This window comes from Silurus meridionalis, chromosome 1 (assembly GCF_014805685.1).
Source record: "Silurus meridionalis isolate SWU-2019-XX chromosome 1, ASM1480568v1, whole genome shotgun sequence".
NCBI classification, from domain to species: domain Eukaryota; kingdom Metazoa; phylum Chordata; class Actinopteri; order Siluriformes; family Siluridae; genus Silurus; species Silurus meridionalis.
Window position 1 is genome coordinate 19,930,176 of NC_060884.1, and position 18,996 is coordinate 19,949,171.

The window sequence follows — 18,996 nt, forward strand, 5'->3', positions numbered from 1 at the left end:
CGCGCAAACAGGCGCACGCTCACCTGCGTCACTTACATATTCATAAACTATACTCCAAACCCCAAATCTCTTTATTCAGAAAGTAAGCTTGGAATAATTACAATCATATTTAGCCCTCTAGCAACTAGCTAATGGGAAGTGGTAGCTCATTGTGTAAGTCTCTGGGTTACTGATCGGAAGGTCCCAGGTTCTAACATCAGTGGTATACGTGAAGAAAGAAGTTCACTGTGCTGTAAACTACCTGAGATTACAGGAGGTTGCTGAAATAAAACACATTTGTACATATATTCAATAAATGTATATCTAAGTATGTTAGACGCAAATAAAGTCGGACTGAAACCTCTTACGGACTTTGTATAAACATAACCAGTAGAAGAAAATAAATGGAGCACTCGAGCTACTAAACCAAGTGTTTATACTGATTTATCTATGGACAGTGAGTTAAAGTGCTATAGATTACAGAGCACACCGGCCACATCCCAAATGACTCGTGAGTGCACATACAGTGAAGCTCATTGTGTGAATGTCAATACGCACTTCATACTTATTAGTGCACTTCTTACAGGGAGTACGGACTCATTTGAGGATGAACCAACACTCTCAATATATCGTCGTGAACATGGGACAGGGAAACTAATTAAATCCATTTAAAAATAAAAAAATACTTAATCGAAGAAAGTAATTAAGCCACAAAACACATTGTTGCTTTAGAAAATGAGTTCTATTATGTAGGAACACTTTTTGCAAGTACATAATGGTGACACCTTACAAACATAAAAATGTTATAAAAACAAATAAATAACAATAAAAAAACAAAACAAAAGTAAGCAAAACAGTGATTTAACAAGAATTTAACATTTGTTAAAAATTCTACCAGGTACCAATGTAAAGGAAATCTACAACAGGTCTTCTCGTGGAACAGAGCAATTTTCTGATCAAACCCAAGTGAAAACGATCAGGGGGTAGAAATGTAATCAGGAAATCAGCAAAACTAGCTCAACACCGACGCTCATAATGGATGAGAAGAAGAGTTCGGCTTTTAACACGACTAAACTGCAATTGGTCCGTTTTTCGAATTTCCATCGAATTGTTGCTTCTTTAAATTTGAATCGTCTGTGGTCCGTTTAAAGATTTGGTCAAATAAAATAAATCAAAAGCACAACACATACAATGTTGATTAGGAAATGGTGCTATGTGAAGATGCCAGGGTATGAGATTAAACTGAATTAATAGATAGGACATGATATCGGTGTTGGTGACTAATGAAAGTAGGTTAATAGTGCACACCCGAGGCCATAAGCTATTCTATAGGTCCTACAATATTTTAAAAAGTAAAGTAATATATTAAAATGAAGATTAATTTCAAATCATTTCTTTAGTGTCAATGTTTTTTTTTTTTATGATATACCAAGAGAAATTTAGCAGGAACAGTAAATGCACACTTCGATATGTCTGCAGTAAAGTTTATGCATCTTCTCTAAGTATAAATAACCATGATGTGTCCCATTAGTTCCAAACCGATCCCACACAATTTACCCAAGATTTCATTTTAAGATGATGTCCTTTAATGCCTTCAGAAAATTCCTGTTGGCAATTCTTTGCTGAACATGCCAGAAAGATCCAAGTCCTTGCACATCAGATCCTCCTCCACACTGTCTAATGCCCACTGATGATCTGTCAACTCTAGTGCCTCCCATTCTGCCTATAGATGGAGAAGAAAGAGAGAAAAAAATATATATTTTTCATGCAATAAAATGTACATTTCTCAGGCAATCCTCAGAATCATTGCCAGTATGATCATTTCCAGTGCATAAACTTTTAGAGTAATCCTTAAACTTTGTAGCGAGCCAATAACCTTTCAATGGCACTCAAATGTACAGTCTATTACCACTGGGGAAACCAGAAACTAAGTTCGAGTACAATTTTGTAGAAATTACTCAAAATATGCTAGATTCCAGTATTGTTTTTTGCACTAAAAGTGCGCAGGTGCAATTTATATAGTGTCCTAATATGTAATGTGTTATCTTTTGTTAATTTGTGTTGTTTTATGTAACACCATGTTCCACATTAATTCATTTCACCGTGTGATGTATTGCGTACTTTCTTCACCACTAAATTGCGAGAGACCCCAATAATGTTTGTAAACAATTCAATCATGTTCACAGTGCATGTTTTGGGAGCATTATGAAATTTGAAAATCAACTAATGACAAAACAACAGAATTTGCTTAAATATGATGAATCTATACAATCTGCGTTATGCATACTTTCTTTGAGTTATTAAAAGGCTCTTGTAGATTTCACTTAAAATATGTGGTTCTTGTTAGGGAGAGCTGCAGAGTCTTTAAATTAAACTGTAACTGTGTGCACATATGGACTAATAATAACTATAAGCTTTTAAAATTCATTTACAATGTCCAAGCACATGATTTCAGTCACTGTAAAAATCTATGGGAAGTGAGCAATTATACTCGGAGGCCACTTTATTAAGAACACCGAATACACAGGTTCAGCTTTTGACTGAAACTGGCCAAAGACCAAAGCTGTCGTGCGGTTGTATGCAGTTTGTCAGCCCGTAAGACCCACCAGATATTTGTGAAGATAATCACTTTCAGCATAGAACAGACACAGATGGTGTGTGATGCATATGTATAAGAATATCAGGTGCAAAAATACTATTAAATTGTTGGGCTATGAATAGAGTAGAAGCTATAAACACAAACAGCTCCACAATAGTTACCAACTACATATTGAGAGACTATACACTTTATGGTAAGCGTATTTAATAATCATCTTCTAAATGTGTATTAAGATTTCTTTTACAGTGCTCTGTCATGGATACCTTGAATGCTTTGTTTGTGTCTGCAGGCATTGCCATAGCAGCACCACTAATCTGGTCCTGCATGATGCGAGACTGATCTGCACCTGTCATGGGACAATATTATCATTATTATTTAAATTAACAATGTCACTTATTTCATATGATGTGATGAAACTGTTACTAAATTAACATATTTTTAACAAGAATACATCATTTTATTACCATTGTCCTGTCCAAGAATCAAAGAATACATGCTTCTCAGTCCAAAGACATTCAGGAAATACCAGGATGCTGAGCTAACCCTAAAAATGTAAACAAGAACAACCATCAACTCACCCTGGATAATTAATAGGGCACACCACTACATTAGATTTAGGCCATAAATTAAGTAAAGAAATCTTTTTGGTGGACTTACCAGGATGCATCAAGCGAAAGTAACTCTATCCCTTGCTGTAACATGGGCTTGAAACGGAGTGTGAGAGGGAATGGTACCTTAGCTAGAAAAAAAATCATTTGCTTTAGCCACATCAGCACTCACTCATTAATACGTAAAATATAAAAGTGTATACGGTAAAACCTTTTTATATCATGTGAAACTGAAAATGTTTTTATTATTGTATTCTTCCAGTGAATGCTCACAGCCATGTTTGCTCTTACAACACAAATTAACATATCAGTTTTGGTCAAAGATTCAAGATTTCGTACTTGTGACAAACCCAGAAAAGGTCCAGTTGATCCAGCCACCAATAAGAATCATGGGAAGAACATTTGTAACATTGCCTTTCATCATGTCTGTCAGCATGCTGGGGTCTGGAATGAGATATATACAATAAATGTGTACATTATTCACATATGGACAACTAGAATGTCAATTGCAAATTAACCAAAGCAAAAGGCTGTGAAAAGTAAAGTATTGGCTTTTACATGAAATAATAGTGATTACCGGTCATTGGGGAAGGAGGCACTACTTTTCTTTTTGTCTTTTTAAAGAAACCATCATCTGGGTTATTGAAGTAAAACTTTCTCATCAGGAAAGACTGTTTAAAAAAAAAAAAAATGTATATTATATATATTTATAAATATACACTTTCCTATCTACTCAGCTTGACAGACATGGAAAATGAATAATTTGAGGCTCTTAAAACAAAGAAAAATACAGAAGCAGAATTCACCAGCATAGGTTAGTTATTAAATTAATGTACAGCTTGGTTCTCTATGCAGTACATACAATGGCTCTTACCCATTTGATTACCTTTGAATGGTATGGTATGTAATTCACACGAGTACATGGCAAAATGTATGAGCTCACCTGTTTAGGGATGTATTTTCCATTTTCTCTTAATATTCTGCTCCTGATGAGAACCTGGCTGTAAATGAAATAAAAAGAGCAGCAGAAAAGTAAATATGCATTGCTAAATTTTGCCATATTATTTGCTAAAAGTTCCAATATAATATATATATATTATATATTTTAGAGAGAGAGAGAGAGAGAGAGAGAGAGAGAGAGAGATCTCTTAATGAAGACCAAAATATTGCACATTGCTGAATGAAAATTCTCTCACATTTATAATATTATATATTTATTATAGTGAGTACATGCACTGTACAGTAATACAGTTCTGTAGTTGCGTAGCCTCTGTGTAGTTTCTTTGCTAGTTTATTAGTTGAAGTGTCCTATGACGTCCAAAAAGAGGTTAAAGATATATGTCACCACGTTCTTTACTTTCTGTACTGTATGAACATTGAATTTCTGCTAAAACTGGGTAACCTTGCTCAAGTGTAATATTTTCCTTGCATTAAATACAAAGTTTTTTCCCACACTTAAACAGGTAATAGATTAACAATATGTTAAACGTTGCAAGAAACCACAGTGGAAATTCTTCATCGGTTTTGTGTCATGCGAAATGATATCATGTGCCTCTGCTATAACAGACCTATAAAACCCACAGCTGGAAAAGTCAGACACCATATAAACCCCACTTCACACAAGGCCAGACGCACATAAGCCTCAAAGATATGACAACAATCTAACAAAACTTACGTCTAACAAATTCTGTTGCTATGCCATTTTGGCATAACAACAACATTAAGTGTCGAGGCTGGAATAAGGAGGAAATCGCAATCAATTATTTAGCAATTGTGCTAAATACGAGCTGTTTAGAGACAAAACAAAGCTCATGCAAAAGCAGACTGCTGCAAGATCCCAATTTAAATAACATCTATTTAAGTAGATGTGCTGCGGAAATCAAAGCTTTCGTTTCCATCACTTGCATTATGCGCATTAAGCGAATCGATACTCATCTATAATGTCTAGTCATCAACCCAGTTTCAGTCAGACACACTATTTAAGAACACCCAGAAGATTATTCAAAGCATCTTCTTCCACATCATGAGCTGACTAGGGCAGACAGGCTGTGGATATAATGTGTCTGGATTCTGATCTAATAAGGGCTTTAAATTATAAATAGTTGGCAGTGCATTCCTGGGTTTTTCCATCAGCTGCACGGAGTTCAAGCCGAACCCGAGGAAGAGAGAACACAGTCATTAAACACAAAGCAGGAGATCAGTTTGGTGAAACAATCCTTAGATCTAATATGCAGGTTACCTGTCTGAAACCTGCTCCAGCGTGAGTTTCTTGTCACTCTGTAACAAGATCGAGACGTAATGTCGAATGACCCCGACGAGAAACGTGATGAACACAATGGGCAGCACAACCCACAGGCGGATGTTGGAGTCCAACAGAAGTTCTGGTTCAGCCATTATTTACAGGAGGATTGATGACAGGACCAACCTATAAGGAACAAAAGTTGGTATTTAAAGAGAAAGAATAATAATGATGAGATGTCTTCATAACCTTATACTAAGGACAAGCCCAAGAAATCTGGTTAATGAGAAATGGGTCTGCTGTTACACTACATTCAAAGCTACATCACAATCACTCGCCCTCACAGGAGCAAGCTACTATACCAGGCTAACATAAACCGTTACGTTTACCATTAAGTTTCATTTAATGGTAAAATGTAAATGCAGTGGTCAGTGAACTGCTGACTGTCGCCTGGACGAGACCCAAATAATTGTACCCACTGTTGTAGAACATTAACAGAACATCAGAATCGGCGCTAACACTGGCTAATGCCTGCTAATGACTAAACGCTACCCATATTAGCACTAGCATTAGCTTACAAAAATGTCCGACAGTCAGCCATTGATAATAGGAAAACAACTAGCTATCGATTCCTGGGAATTTTCTCACAATCCACAGCCATTTTTACCTCCTAAAGATCCTAAATATATTTCAATCCCTTTAATGTCAGACTGGGGTGGAGGATAAACCCAACAGCACCGGCGCTCCTTCACCGCAGCGGCTCTGCTGACTAGCCGCTAAGACCTACAGACTAGCGACGTCAATGGCCGAATACCAAATGTTTCCTACCCTCTCATGTAAGTGCACTTCGTTTTCTGTGTAGCTTTTGCAACCTACCTAGTGTATTACATGTCAGATTTGTATTTCAGCCGGTAATAATGATAATGTTTCCAAAATGGCGACTACAATATAATTGTGTGTGTGTGTGTGTGTGTGTGTGTACAAAACAAAAATCAGTCAAAAATATAAACATTTAAAATAACCCACTATTTTGTTATTTTTGTCTATGAAAGCGATTCAGACTCTGGTTTTTCTGTGGAAGGTCAAGATTCGTGTATATATATTTGGGGTTGCCCTTAATAAAATGTGAACGGTTTTAAATATTGTGGATATTGGTAAAATAAAAACATTTAAATCAGCTGATGCCTAATTATAAACAATATTAGGTGCGTATTACCGTAGCGCAACTACCGCTAGATACTGTATAAGCTCCGCCCATTTCTGGTCTGACGCTACGGTGACGTTATTGCTTGTGTAATTCTGCAATTAGACATGAAAGGAAAAAAAATCAAGCCCTTTTTTGCTTTAGTTTCGATTTGATTTTCTTTTCCGTTCATTAAAATAAATAAAAAAGAACTGACTCGTTTTTTAGTGGTTTGGTTCTGGGCTGTATCTAAAGATACACGGGCCTTTTTCCGTATCATACGAATTATGATGTCATATTTAAATAGCAATATCAATTATTACGTTTGCATTTTTACTTTTCTGTGTAGCCTGCTAACACTCAAATGGAATCGCAAGTCCTTTCTCATTTGAATTTCCAAAGACTCGCGCGGTTTGCATTTGCGATGCCTTGCACTGAAAGCTGTTGATTAAATGTTAGGGGTGGGACTACCTTATTGAGCGTGTTCAAAAGACGATTTTGCGAAATTGTGGAGGATGCCTGCGCAGTAAACTGATAACAGACCAGACTCTATAGATTAAGCTAGTTTTCATAAATGAATAAACAATTCATCTGTGACGCTTTCCAAAAACACGCCCTCCTTAGTTACTGTTGCTATGTCGGACAAACCATGAAATACGCCTGTCAATCAAACTCTTTGCGGAGACGACTGTGAGTGACGTCACTACACAATATAAAACACGCTTAATAATATAGTCCTAGTTTTTCCAAAGCCCTTAATAAGATGAAAGGTCTGAGTGCTATGAAGCTGCTTTATTTATTGACATCATTTAATTTATTGTGATACTGCCCTTTATATTTCTTTATTTAACTTTTTTTTTCCTTTTACCCACTATTTAAGTTCATGTAAATTATAATTTCAGATTTCTATCTATTTATTTTCTTTATTTTTCTAAACAATTTATTAGTTATACTGTGTATACTGTGTTGAGCCTGTAATACTTATCTACACTGTAAATGTATATTTGCCTTTGTTGTTTATATACTTTTGTATTCAATAAAAAAAAAAAAAATTAATAATAATATAGTCCTACCCCTCACACTCCTATATACAACCCAACAATTAATGAATGTAGTTTCCAAGAGAGAAATTGACCTTAAATACTATTTTCCTTGTTTACACATTTTGTCAAAAAGTTTTTATTTACATCAGAACAATTAACAGTCTTCGTGAAATGATACTGCAGTTGCCTAACCACACATACACTGGCACTGGTGTAAATCTTGGCTTGAAGATTCCAACATATTCTGTGCATGTCCAAGTCATTGGGTTTGACCAATTCCAGATAATTAACCATCTGAGCATTTAACCATTAGTTGATTAAGAATGCAGCAGGTGGCGTATTGCCTGACTGGATGGAGAAAGAAATGAATGTCCCACAAAAAAGACAGGCTACAAGGACAAAGAAAAGGACATCCCAAAGATGAATTCTGATTGGGCATTTGGGAAAATGAAGCACAAATGCCTTAGACTGGCAGAGCACTGACTGTGTCCATATGATAAAACAATAATTATATAAAAGAACTGAATAACAAATGGAAATGTCAGTTCAAGGTTCTTGTGGAGGTTTTTTGTGCTGTTTAGAACAGCAAAGCACCCATACTGCCAACTTCACTTTGTTCCTTTACGAAGATCTCGAAGTACTGGTAAATAATGGTGACAGCTAGCAATATTCCTGTTCCTGAGCCGATGGCACCCAGGAAATCAGCCATGACGGAAAGGCCACCTATACAGAGTCCTCCAAAAGCTGCAGCTGTGGGGATGTACCTACAAGACAACAGCAAAGGTAAAGAAGTCAAATGCTGTGCTTTTCTTTAGCTATTAATTGAACCTCATATTGTTCAATTTTGTGATTTACCTGTTGAGTTCATGCACCATGGATGTCTCTCTGTGTCCCCTCATCACCATTTGCTGTTCTTTAAGCTGTTTCGCAACCTAGGGTAGAAAATTCCAGTTGTTTACATCATTATTACTTAATTTTATACAAAACACACTGAAAGGCCTAAGATATTCTATGAAATATACTCACATCTTTGGCAGAAGACCCAGACACCTCAATCCACGTCTTTGAGAAGAAAGCACAAGAGCCCAGCATAAAGACAATGTAAATGACAGCATGGACTGGATCATCTAAGACTGAGCCAAATGACTCAGGAGGGGAGAGGTAGTAACACAGACCACCGACAGGATAAGCACGAGCCGGCCCGCCGGTCGTAGCGTCCTGTTAACATACATATACCATGTTACACTCATGACCGTACTTCAAACATATAAAAACAAAACAAAAACTCTGATGCACCTTTCCTAGGAAAAACGGTATGAAGAGTCTGTTCAATAGAGGATAGTATCCTGAATCAATTTGGTACCATTTGTAAATCAAAGACATCTGTTTCACCAAACTGTTTCTGGTTCATGCAAATCAGCCTTACACTTAAACAACCACCTGTTTGTTTTGTACAACTGATCTTAAAAATGGTATTTTAAAGGGATCCTGGTTGCAGCGGTTTCACATAATTCATTTGAAAGAATAAATGAACAAACACTTGTAGTAATGTGGATGTAGCCCTGAGAGTCTTGAAGGGATTAATACTGCTATAACATCTGTATAGAATGTATCTCCAAACTTCAAGACTAATTTAAAACGGTGCATCAGAAAAAGATTAGCATTTCATTTCCCACAAGACTCTAACATGTCTCTAACAGTTAGACTGATTTGATATTTGAATGATTCCTGGCAATGACAGACAGGAGGTGCAAGCACTCTAGAGGGAAGTCGTTTTACTAATTAAAAAAAAGAATAGACAACCACATCTGTCACCTGCATTTCTTTTGGGTTTTAAACTGACATCTAAGACACAAGAAATAAAACTAGATTACTTACAGACCAGGTGCCCAGCAAGTTAACCAGGAAATTGCCACTGAAGCGAGTGGAGAGCATCTGAGAGATGACGTACAGGTTGGACACCAGTGCAGACTGCAGGATGATGGGAATGTTTGAGGTGTAGAAAAGCTTGATGGGATATGTGTTGTACTGCCCACGATAACGGGCAGATTTGATGGGCAAATCGACTCTGAAGCCCTGACGGAGACGAAAAGTAAATAAATAAATAACCCACTCACAGTTTAGATAAATAAATAAACTAATAATTATTACAAGCATTATCTTGGTCATACAGACCTGGAAATATATAACTACAGCAAAGACAAAGATGGTAGCGATGAGGTTCATGAGGTTGGGCAGGTTCTGCCTGTAGAAGGCCTCTCTCAGAGCTCGCACTTTGTCAGTACGAGTGGCCAGCAAGTGGAACAGAGCAATAATAGCACCCTCAAATTCAGTACCTGTAAGGAAATGACAAATAAATTCAAAGCTGTTCTACACAGACCAGCATCTAAGAGCAAATCTAACCAAATTGCCAAAGTCAAACATTGGGCTGTGCTAGCTTACAAACAAATAACAATAAGGTAACCCTATTTTAATAACAACAGCTGAACAAATATAAATCTAGTTTATACATCTGCACCCAGCAAATAGTGCATGGACATCTCTCTCCGTCTCACTTCCTTTGCTGCACACTGTTATTTACATTATTTACAAATATTCACTATTATTTGCATTACTTGATCTAGTGGAACTCTAACTAAACTGGACTAACACACAGTCACTTTCACTTACTTTTTTTTTTTTTTTATACAAGCACATGGACACTTAAATGACAATTACATTATACTGAGTCACTTTAATCTGTAATTCTGTCATATATCCATCCATTCCTTCTGTTAATTTATGTACAGTATGTATATACATCTATATACTTTTTTGCTAGAGTGTGTATATCTATCTATACTTAGTCAGATTATATTTTAATATACATTTATTTTTACGTTACTTTCGTTTTTACAAGTTGGACAGTCGTAAAAAGCGTTTCACTATCTCTCATACACTGTATGTGTATTTATGAACTGTATGTGTTAAATAATATTTTTATTTGATTGCTGCAGACTGTCCTACAATGAATGGATTGAGTATGTGTTTACCTCTGCCTGTGTTGACCGTAGTTGGGCTGAATGCTTTCCATACGATCGTTTCACAGATGTTGGTGGCAATGAAGAGAGAGATACCCGAGCCCAAACCATAGCCCTTCTGCAGCAGCTCATCCAGAAGCAGCACAATCAACCCAGCCACAAACAACTACACAAGAGAGCACACGATTAAACAAAAAGGTCCAACTCCAAGTCGTAATCTTCCTAAAGAAACAGCCATGTCAACATGCTGATTACAGGCTAAAACTAGTGTTTATTATGCAAGATAAGCCACTTGACAAGATTATCTAAGCAGCACACAAGACAACGACAATCTTACATCATGCAAATACCATGAACAGTAGGAGAAAGAAATGCCTCTCACCTGAATGATAATGAGCAGGCAGATTCCAGCGCCCATCTCTGAAGGGTCTCCATACATTCCAGTCATCACATACACAATAGCCTGGCCAATGGTGATGATCATTCCAAACACTGCAGGAATTTCACACACACATTTATTTATTTATTTTTTAGAAATATCCTTATTAGAAAAAGATTTCTTAAATCAGTATATTTTGAGTAAAAGAGAATCTGCTACATACATTTTTGGGCTCCATTAAACAGTGCTCGGTCTTTTGGTGTGTCTCCAACCTCGATGATTTTAGCTCCAGCCAACAGCTGCATGATGAGCCCAGATGTGACGATGGGAGAGATACCCAACTCCATCAAAGTACCTGTGACAGAGATATACGAGTCATATAACATGCATTAACAAACCTCAGATACAGAGGAACACAAAAACTTAACATCTCTGAACGTGTTTTTACATATTACTTGGACAGATGTTTCTGACATTAATTATGTCAGGCTTTTTAAGTACTGATGACGTAATGAATTCAGTTAGTGACATCACAAAAGACACTCAAGTCATTCAGACCATCATGTCTGTTGTGAAAAATGTGCACAGCTGATGTGCTAAATAATCAATTTAACCACAAACGTTTGTGCTAAGGCTGCTGGCCAAATAACAGAGATTGTTGTGATGCATTTTGGTAGATTTGGTTAAACAAATTGCAGAGAATACAAAAATGCAAAGTAGGGCTCAAATAGTAAACATTCTACACGTATGTGACAAATGCAACCTAGTTCAGTATCCAGCTATGGGTGACAGAAGCATGTGTGATGTTTGCAATGTGCCTATTTAAGATTCTAGCATTTTAATAAATGTTTAAGAATGTTTTTAAGTATAGAAGACAGTAACTGATAAGAGTTTAAAGTAATAGGTTTAAAGGGGATTTAAAACCTTGCTTGGTGAATTAATCATTTCCTTAACGCGGAATTTAGTTTTTCACAAGTTTTGACAAAAGTACACTCATGATTACAAAAAGCATTTGGGAAAAGAAGCAAGCTTATGAGAAAGTACCTCTGTTGGAAGCCAGAATGACTCTCATCCAGTAAAAAGGATCTGCGGAGTCTGAAGACATGATACCAAATAAAGGAATCTAAGGAGAGGAAAAAAAAAAAACATGGAGTAATTAAACAACGCTGTTTAAAAGAAAGATCATACACCAACTTCTGATTTTTTTTTTCCACTCAATGTCAATTATTTTCATGGACAGCTATTGAGAACCAGAGCAAAAACACACCTGGCAGCACACCAGGAAGATGAACAGGGTGATAGCTGTCCATAGTACCTTCTCTCTGAACTGAATCTGTAACAGAAAGAGGGAAAAAAGTCCAAGGGTTCATTTATTCAGACATTAAAACAGCAGAAATATGATAACAATAACAATAACAATGATGATGATAATAATAATAATAATAATAACAACAACAACAACACATACCCGTCTCTCAGGTTTCTGAATCTCAGGTAATACTGCACAAAATGGTTTGATCACCTCTAAAAATTTAACTGAAAAACATTTACATTGGACAAAAAAAAAAAAAAAAAGGGTCAGGAGATTGCAAGAAAATATTCATTCATCAAAAGTACTGAGTGTTTCTTCATCTTCCTTCAGACTACGTGGCTTTACAGAGACACACTGCTAGATTGGTTGGTCTAAAACACGGGCAGAGTCCCAAATCACTTCCCAACTCACTATATAAGCACCCTACATAGGGTATGTATGAACGGCTCATACAGCCTAACTAGTGCACTGTAGCTCCAATAGGAAGGTATTTGGGCTCAGGCCGCTCTCCTGCAACGTCATCACTACAATTAATTCTGGCAAAAGAGCCAAACGGTGCCATTTGATGATTTCCTTTAAAAGCTGAAGAACAGAACACTGAAGAAGTTAAAGATTATTCACTTCACTTTAAATATTTAATAATGTTGGATTTATAGACGAAGCTGGTTGCATTCAAATAGTGTCTAACACTTGTAAGCAGGTCTGTCAGTGTAAAAGCTTCAAACTGTCCTCAGGTTTATTGAATACAACGATTCAAATTATGCAAATAAAATGTACATCTGATAAACATGCACTCAGAAAGGCTGTGCCGCTTCTCCTCCAGTTCGCCGGCTCATTCATAGTGCTGCACAAAGCTGAGGCCTGATACAACAACGTGTAAAACACCGACGTGTCTCCCAAACTAGAGCCACAAACCAACCAGTAACAAACAGAATGTATTAAATGTAAAGAAAACCTCCAGACTTACTCCCCATGTTGTAGCGTTCCGGTGCTGCAGGCGAATTTCGGTGCGGTGTTGCCGCTGAGCAGCTCCGTTGTGACGTTCAACCTGAGGAGAGAGAGAACAAGAAGAGGATCCTCAGCGACACGTCATCTCTCAAACCCCTCGAATACACGTCACAGCGCATGCGCGCACTCCTGTTGGGCTTCACTCCAAACCCCCCTCTTTACTCTCTACATGAGTGCTCTACGGAGGGTATCTATAACAGAGCTCTTCACGCGTTATCTAGTGCCCTATGTGTGCTATGCGACCCACGTGAAATTCAATCCCCGCGTTTGAACCGAAATCACGGCTTTTGCGTGTTGTTATTCATTAAGTCGAGTTTATTTCTGTCGGGCTTTTTACAATGGACACTGTCTCAAAGCAGCTTTGCTGAAGTTAAGGATTGAGGTGAATGATGTGTTTATCCCTGATGAGGCGACTGGGGCAAGGAAAAACCTCCTTAGATTTAATGAAGAAACCTCGAGAGGAACCAGACTCAAAAGGAGAAATCATCTTAATTTCCCATCCTCATAACCATATTTCGGAGCAAGGGTTTAAAACCCATTGTTTTTATTTCAGATACTGATTCGCTTTATTGACAGGGCGAAAACTTTATATTACAGACATACACGTTTACAAACATTTACACCTAAAATGTGCACACAAAAATTAAAATAATAGCAGTAAGACGCAAAAGAATACATAAATAATACAAGATTTCTACGCAGTTTTTTTTATGTATGAGATTTTTTTGCATTCTTACAGTGTTGATGTTATTGTGAGAGAGTCTGTATAATGAAAAAGTATAATTTTCTATTTTTCGTTTTATTACAGACACATTATACCGTACATTTAATAAGAAAAATGGTTAAATGAAAATGATAAATGGTTACAGTCGGATTTTTAATTGTTAAATGTTTGGTATGTTTTGACGTCATCCTGCTTTTTATAAGCTGTGAAGCTGATCAAATAAATCAGATAAAACAAATCTATATAGTTGAATAATTGCTGTAGTTTCTGAATAGTGAAAAAAGGATACTCATATTGATTTAAAGATACTCATAAATACTTACAAATGTTTTTAACAGGAAACTAAATTAAGCAAGAGAAGTTTTTATGTTTTCCGTTTTTTTTCCTTTTAAGCGTGTACTTTTTGAAGGGTCTAGTCGTTTGCAATTCTATGTTTCACCAGCAGAGGGAAGTAGGTTACCACTTATGAACTACAGTCATTAAAGAGACAGCACGAGTATTATATTGAGTCGAGTTTGTGCAAAAAGTCCTACACGTTTTTGGGCGAATAACAGATGTATCTAAGAAACCTATCCAAGTGTCTATTTTGGATGCTGTGCTGCTCTCAATATACAATGATGAGAGTCAGCTGGCATGGTGGACCATGGTGACCTGAGATCCTTTGTAGCAAACTGACTTTGTGACATCACTGATCTGTTCCTGTGGGTCATTCCACCATATAATTTTTTTTGTCATGCCAGTGGAGGAAGATGCAGACAGGTAGATTATGTTCTATGTAGGAGATGCAACCTGAAGGAGATTAGAGACTGTAAGATGTTGGCAGGGACAGTGTAGCTAGACAGCATCGGATGGTGGTCTGTAGGATGGTTTTGGAGATGAAGAAGAGGAGAAGAGTGAAGACTGAAAGAAGAATAAGAGTGGAAACTGAAAGAGGAAGACTAATGTGGGGTTCAGGTAAGAGGTCAGACAGAGGCTTGTGGTGGTGAAGACGTGCTGGGTGATTGGGAAACTACTGCAGAAGTGATAAAGGAGACAGTTAGAAAGGAACTTGGTGTGACATCTGGAAATAGAAAGAAAGACAAAGAGACATGGTGGTGGAATGAGGAAGTGCAGGAAGAGCATAAGGAGAAAGGGGTTGGTGAAACAGAATTGGGATCTGCAGAGAGATGAGAAAAGTAGGCAGGAGTACAAGAAGATGCTGCAGCAGGTAAAGAGGGATGTGGGGAAAGCCAAGGAAAATGCATATGAGGAGCTGTATGAGAAGTTGGACACTAAGGAAAGAGAAAAGGATTTGTACCGATTTGCCAGGTAGAGAGATCGAGCTGGGAAGGATGTGCTACAAGTCAGAGTATTAAAGGATGGAGTAGGAAATGTGTTGACTAGTGAGGAGAATGTGTTGAGAAGGTGGAGGGAGTATTTTGAGCAGCTGATAAACGAGGAAAATGAGAAAGGGAGAAGGTTGGATGATGTGGAGATGGTGAAGCAGGAAGTGGATAGGATTAGTAAGGAGAAAGTGAGAGCAGCGATTAAGAGGATGAAGAGTGGAAACCAATGACATACCATTAGAAGCATGGAGATGTTTAGGAGAGATGGTAGTAGCATTTTAAACAAGATTTTGGAAGGTGAGAGAATGCCTGAGGAATGTAGAAGGAGTTTTCTGGTACCGATCTTTAAGAATAATGGAGATGTGCAGACCTGCAATAACTACAGGGAAATAAAGTTGATCAGTCACACCATGAAGTTATGGATAAGAGTAGTGGAAGCCAGGCTGAGGGAAAAGGTGACCATTTGTGAGCAACAGTATGATTTGGTGCCGAGGAAGAGCACCACAGACGCATCATTTGCTTTGAGAATGTTGATGGAGAAGTATAGAGAAGGTCAGAAGGAGTTGTGGTATTGTATGAGGTAGTCAGGTGTGTCAGAGAAATATGTGAGGGTGGTGCAGGAAATGTATGAGTACAGTGTGACAGCAGTAAAGTGTGCAGTAGGAACAGCAGACTGGTTGAAGGTGGAGGTTGGACTGCATCAAGGATTGGCTTTGAGCCCTTGCTTGTTTGCAGTGATGATGGACAGGTTGAGGAACGAGGTCAAACAGGAGTCTCCGTGGACTATGATGGTTGCAGATGATATTGTGATTTGTGGAGAGAGTAGGGAGCAGGTTGAGGGTGGGGGGAATGGAGACGGATAACTCACTTTGGCAACCCCTAATGGGAGCTGCAGAAAGAAGGAGAAAAAGAAGAGAAAAGCTGTTTTTAGGAAAATGTCACACTAGTAAGGTGAGTAAGTAAGACATTATTTCACAAATACAATATCCAAAGATTTCAGTGATCAATCAATGCAAATAATAAAAAAGCAAAAAATTACTAGCCATTAAGCACAGATGGTTTTGCAGAGTAACCAGATCTAGTGAGATAATTTTTCAGCAGGTTATTGTGCACTATGTACAGAGTAATTATGTAGATATGAATTGTTGATAAAATGGTGTTATGTTCACATAGGCACTGCCCCACAAGTGATATTTAATTCCAGATTCATGATAAAATAATGGATTCTGATTAGCTGTGTTCTGACACTCTTAAGCATTGAACCTTGCAGGGAATGACACATCACACTGTAGCAAGCTCCACAAAAGGTGTGTGTGTGTGTGTGCCTCTCTCTCTCTCTCTCTCTCTCTCTCTCTCTCTCTCTCTCTCTCTCTCTCTCTCTCTATCTCTTTACTGGCCTTCACAGAAGAGATGTGCTTTCAGTGTGGTTATATAATATTCTGTGTGCCATGCAACATTTAGATGCCAGGAGCGAGTCAATGCTTAAGAAGAACAAATATAATTTCATCTAAACACAGTGATCAGCAATCAGAATAAATATATTGTCAGGTGAAGCAAACAACATTAATTATCTTGCTACAGTTGCCCCTGGGTGGGATGTATTAGGCAGCAATGGAACAGTCAATTCTAAAAGACGTGGTTAAGAAAAAGAATCTCAGTGACTTTGTGATGAAATTGTGATGGCTTTAAGGCTGGGTCTGAGCATATCCTAAATGGCAGGTTTTCTATGTACCAGAAGTGTTCTGAGGAAGGTAAACTTCCCCAGGCCAGCAATGTCTGATATCTGTATCCGGTCCTATGTTGACTTTTGTATTTGTTGTATTTTGTATTTTATTATATGCTTAAATTCTGTACAGCACTTTGGCCAACAGATGTTGTTTTTAAATGTGCTCTATAAATAAATTTGACTTGACTTGACTTGACAATGTGCATGCACCTGGATGCAGCATAAAACATGATTCATCAGATTGTTTACTTTCTTTCATTGTTCTATAGTTCAGTTTTGATGCACGCAATTCCATTTTATGTGCATTGTTTGCTGAACAGGATTTAGCATGGGCACTTTGATGAGTGTGCAGTTATGTAGCATCTTTCTGTGGGATTGGACGAGACATGTTACGTGCATCAATGTGCCTTGTGCACCTATGACCCTTTTTACTGGTTCATTTAGCTGTGGTAGAGTTAATTTGTAAAGGATTTTCACTGACAGCCGATGTAGAGAAGCATCTGTTCCAGCCAGAGATAATGAAAGCCTCTTCAGCATAAGGACTATTTTGTTTGACAGTTTACATGCATATATGTATGTAATTATGCAGTAATTTAAAATTACTTAGACATATGGATGATGTGCAGGATAGGCAGGAAACAAAGAATGTGTCGTAGGAAAAGCTTCAGTATGAAAGAATGATGTGCCTAAGACCAAAAAGATGTTATCCTGCTATCTGGCTTTATATTTTAGTGCAGCAGTTGCATGCATTTTACTGTCTAACCACATTGTATAAGTATTGATTGAAAAACAAAATTACATTGACATACATGGACCATAGCTCTTGATTATGGTCCAATTCTGATAAATGACTAAAATGGCTAAAAGAGGTGTAATTATAATCTTATATATGGTTTATTTATCTTATGATAGAAATGATCGGTAAATGAAATTATTCTAGTTCAACATGTATTAGTGAGAGATAACCAAAAAACCCAGAGGAACTCTATGAGGACACCAGGAGAACATGCACAGAAAATCCACACTTTTAACCCAAAGTATAGATTTCTCTGGTATCCCTGGAGCTATAAAGTGGCCTATTTAATTATGTATTACTCATAATTGAACTGGAAAGATTCTACCAAGTTGTCTTAACAAAAATGGCTCTTCAGTGCCTGCACCAGTTCTCCCAGTTACACCATTCCTGTATCCTGTCACTCCTTGTACTAGTTCATATGCAAACCAGCTGTCAGCATCCAATTCACTCCCATTGGCTGGATCTACACAATGAGTGAATGGTTTATATAAACATGACTCTAAGTCAGCTGTGGTTTTCATACTGCCTAGGAAATGACAGCTTCACTGCAGTGAGGCTTTTATTGCACAGAGCATCCAAATAAGAAAAGAAGAGGCTGAGATTATAAAACACCAATATTCACAGAACATTGAACTGAGCTGATTGTTTTTTTAATGTTCATTTTAGGACAAAAAGGCATTTTTTTTGTGTGTGTAGAATGAAGATTTTTTGTGCTTGTGTTTTCCTTTGTCTTATTTAAGTATGAACTGAAATGCTAATAAAATTGGTACATTTGAAAATAATTGTGTTTATATATAAGCAGCAGTGCTTTGTAATTATTTTGTTAAACTAAGTATAATACTGATTTTAAACACATGTCGACATGTGACACTGTGTGCCGTTAGCGTGTACTGTGTTCACCTTGCTTCATTTTATGTAAGCCTATTTCTTTCCTTGAAAAAGTTATATAAGATTCTAATTCTTTCATTGCTTGTTTTTCTCTGGGTCTAGTCATGGTCAGTACTGAGGGGTATTTATTGCTCATGGCTATATGTCATAGTCTGTCTATGTTGAAG

General features: G+C 37.3%; 2 protein-coding genes across 3 annotated transcripts; both read right to left on the minus strand.

The window, feature by feature from the left end:
• Nucleotides 1–702: 702 nt before the first annotated feature.
• On the minus strand, nucleotides 703–7,139 carry emc3 (ER membrane protein complex subunit 3). Of its 2 annotated transcripts, none has more exons than XM_046846565.1 (9): nucleotides 7,080–7,139; nucleotides 5,426–5,611; nucleotides 4,130–4,187; nucleotides 3,764–3,857; nucleotides 3,526–3,630; nucleotides 3,236–3,317; nucleotides 3,043–3,122; nucleotides 2,842–2,924; nucleotides 703–1,702 (listed from the first exon to the last, which is right to left on the minus strand). In XM_046846565.1, exons 2-9 carry the CDS (start codon nucleotides 5,578–5,580, stop codon nucleotides 1,574–1,576), a joined length of 786 nt encoding a protein of 261 aa, XP_046702521.1. In that variant the 5' UTR covers nucleotides 5,581–5,611; nucleotides 7,080–7,139; the 3' UTR covers nucleotides 703–1,573. The 2 variants fall into 2 exon arrangements, with proteins under 2 accessions (XP_046702521.1, XP_046702511.1); XM_046846555.1 differs by lacking the exon at nucleotides 7,080–7,139 and adding an exon at nucleotides 6,093–6,243.
• Nucleotides 7,140–7,771: 632 nt separating this feature from the next.
• sec61a1l (SEC61 translocon subunit alpha 1, like) lies at nucleotides 7,772–13,481 on the minus strand. Its single transcript, XM_046858650.1, has 12 exons — nucleotides 13,330–13,481; nucleotides 12,519–12,586; nucleotides 12,318–12,383; nucleotides 12,095–12,173; nucleotides 11,274–11,405; nucleotides 11,054–11,163; nucleotides 10,684–10,837; nucleotides 9,827–9,987; nucleotides 9,530–9,727; nucleotides 8,678–8,869; nucleotides 8,507–8,583; nucleotides 7,772–8,415 (listed from the first exon to the last, which is right to left on the minus strand). The coding sequence occupies exons 1-12, from the start codon at nucleotides 13,334–13,336 to the stop codon at nucleotides 8,229–8,231; spliced, it is 1,431 nt and encodes a 476-aa protein (XP_046714606.1). The 5' UTR covers nucleotides 13,337–13,481; the 3' UTR covers nucleotides 7,772–8,228.
• Nucleotides 13,482–18,996: the final 5,515 nt, after the last annotated feature.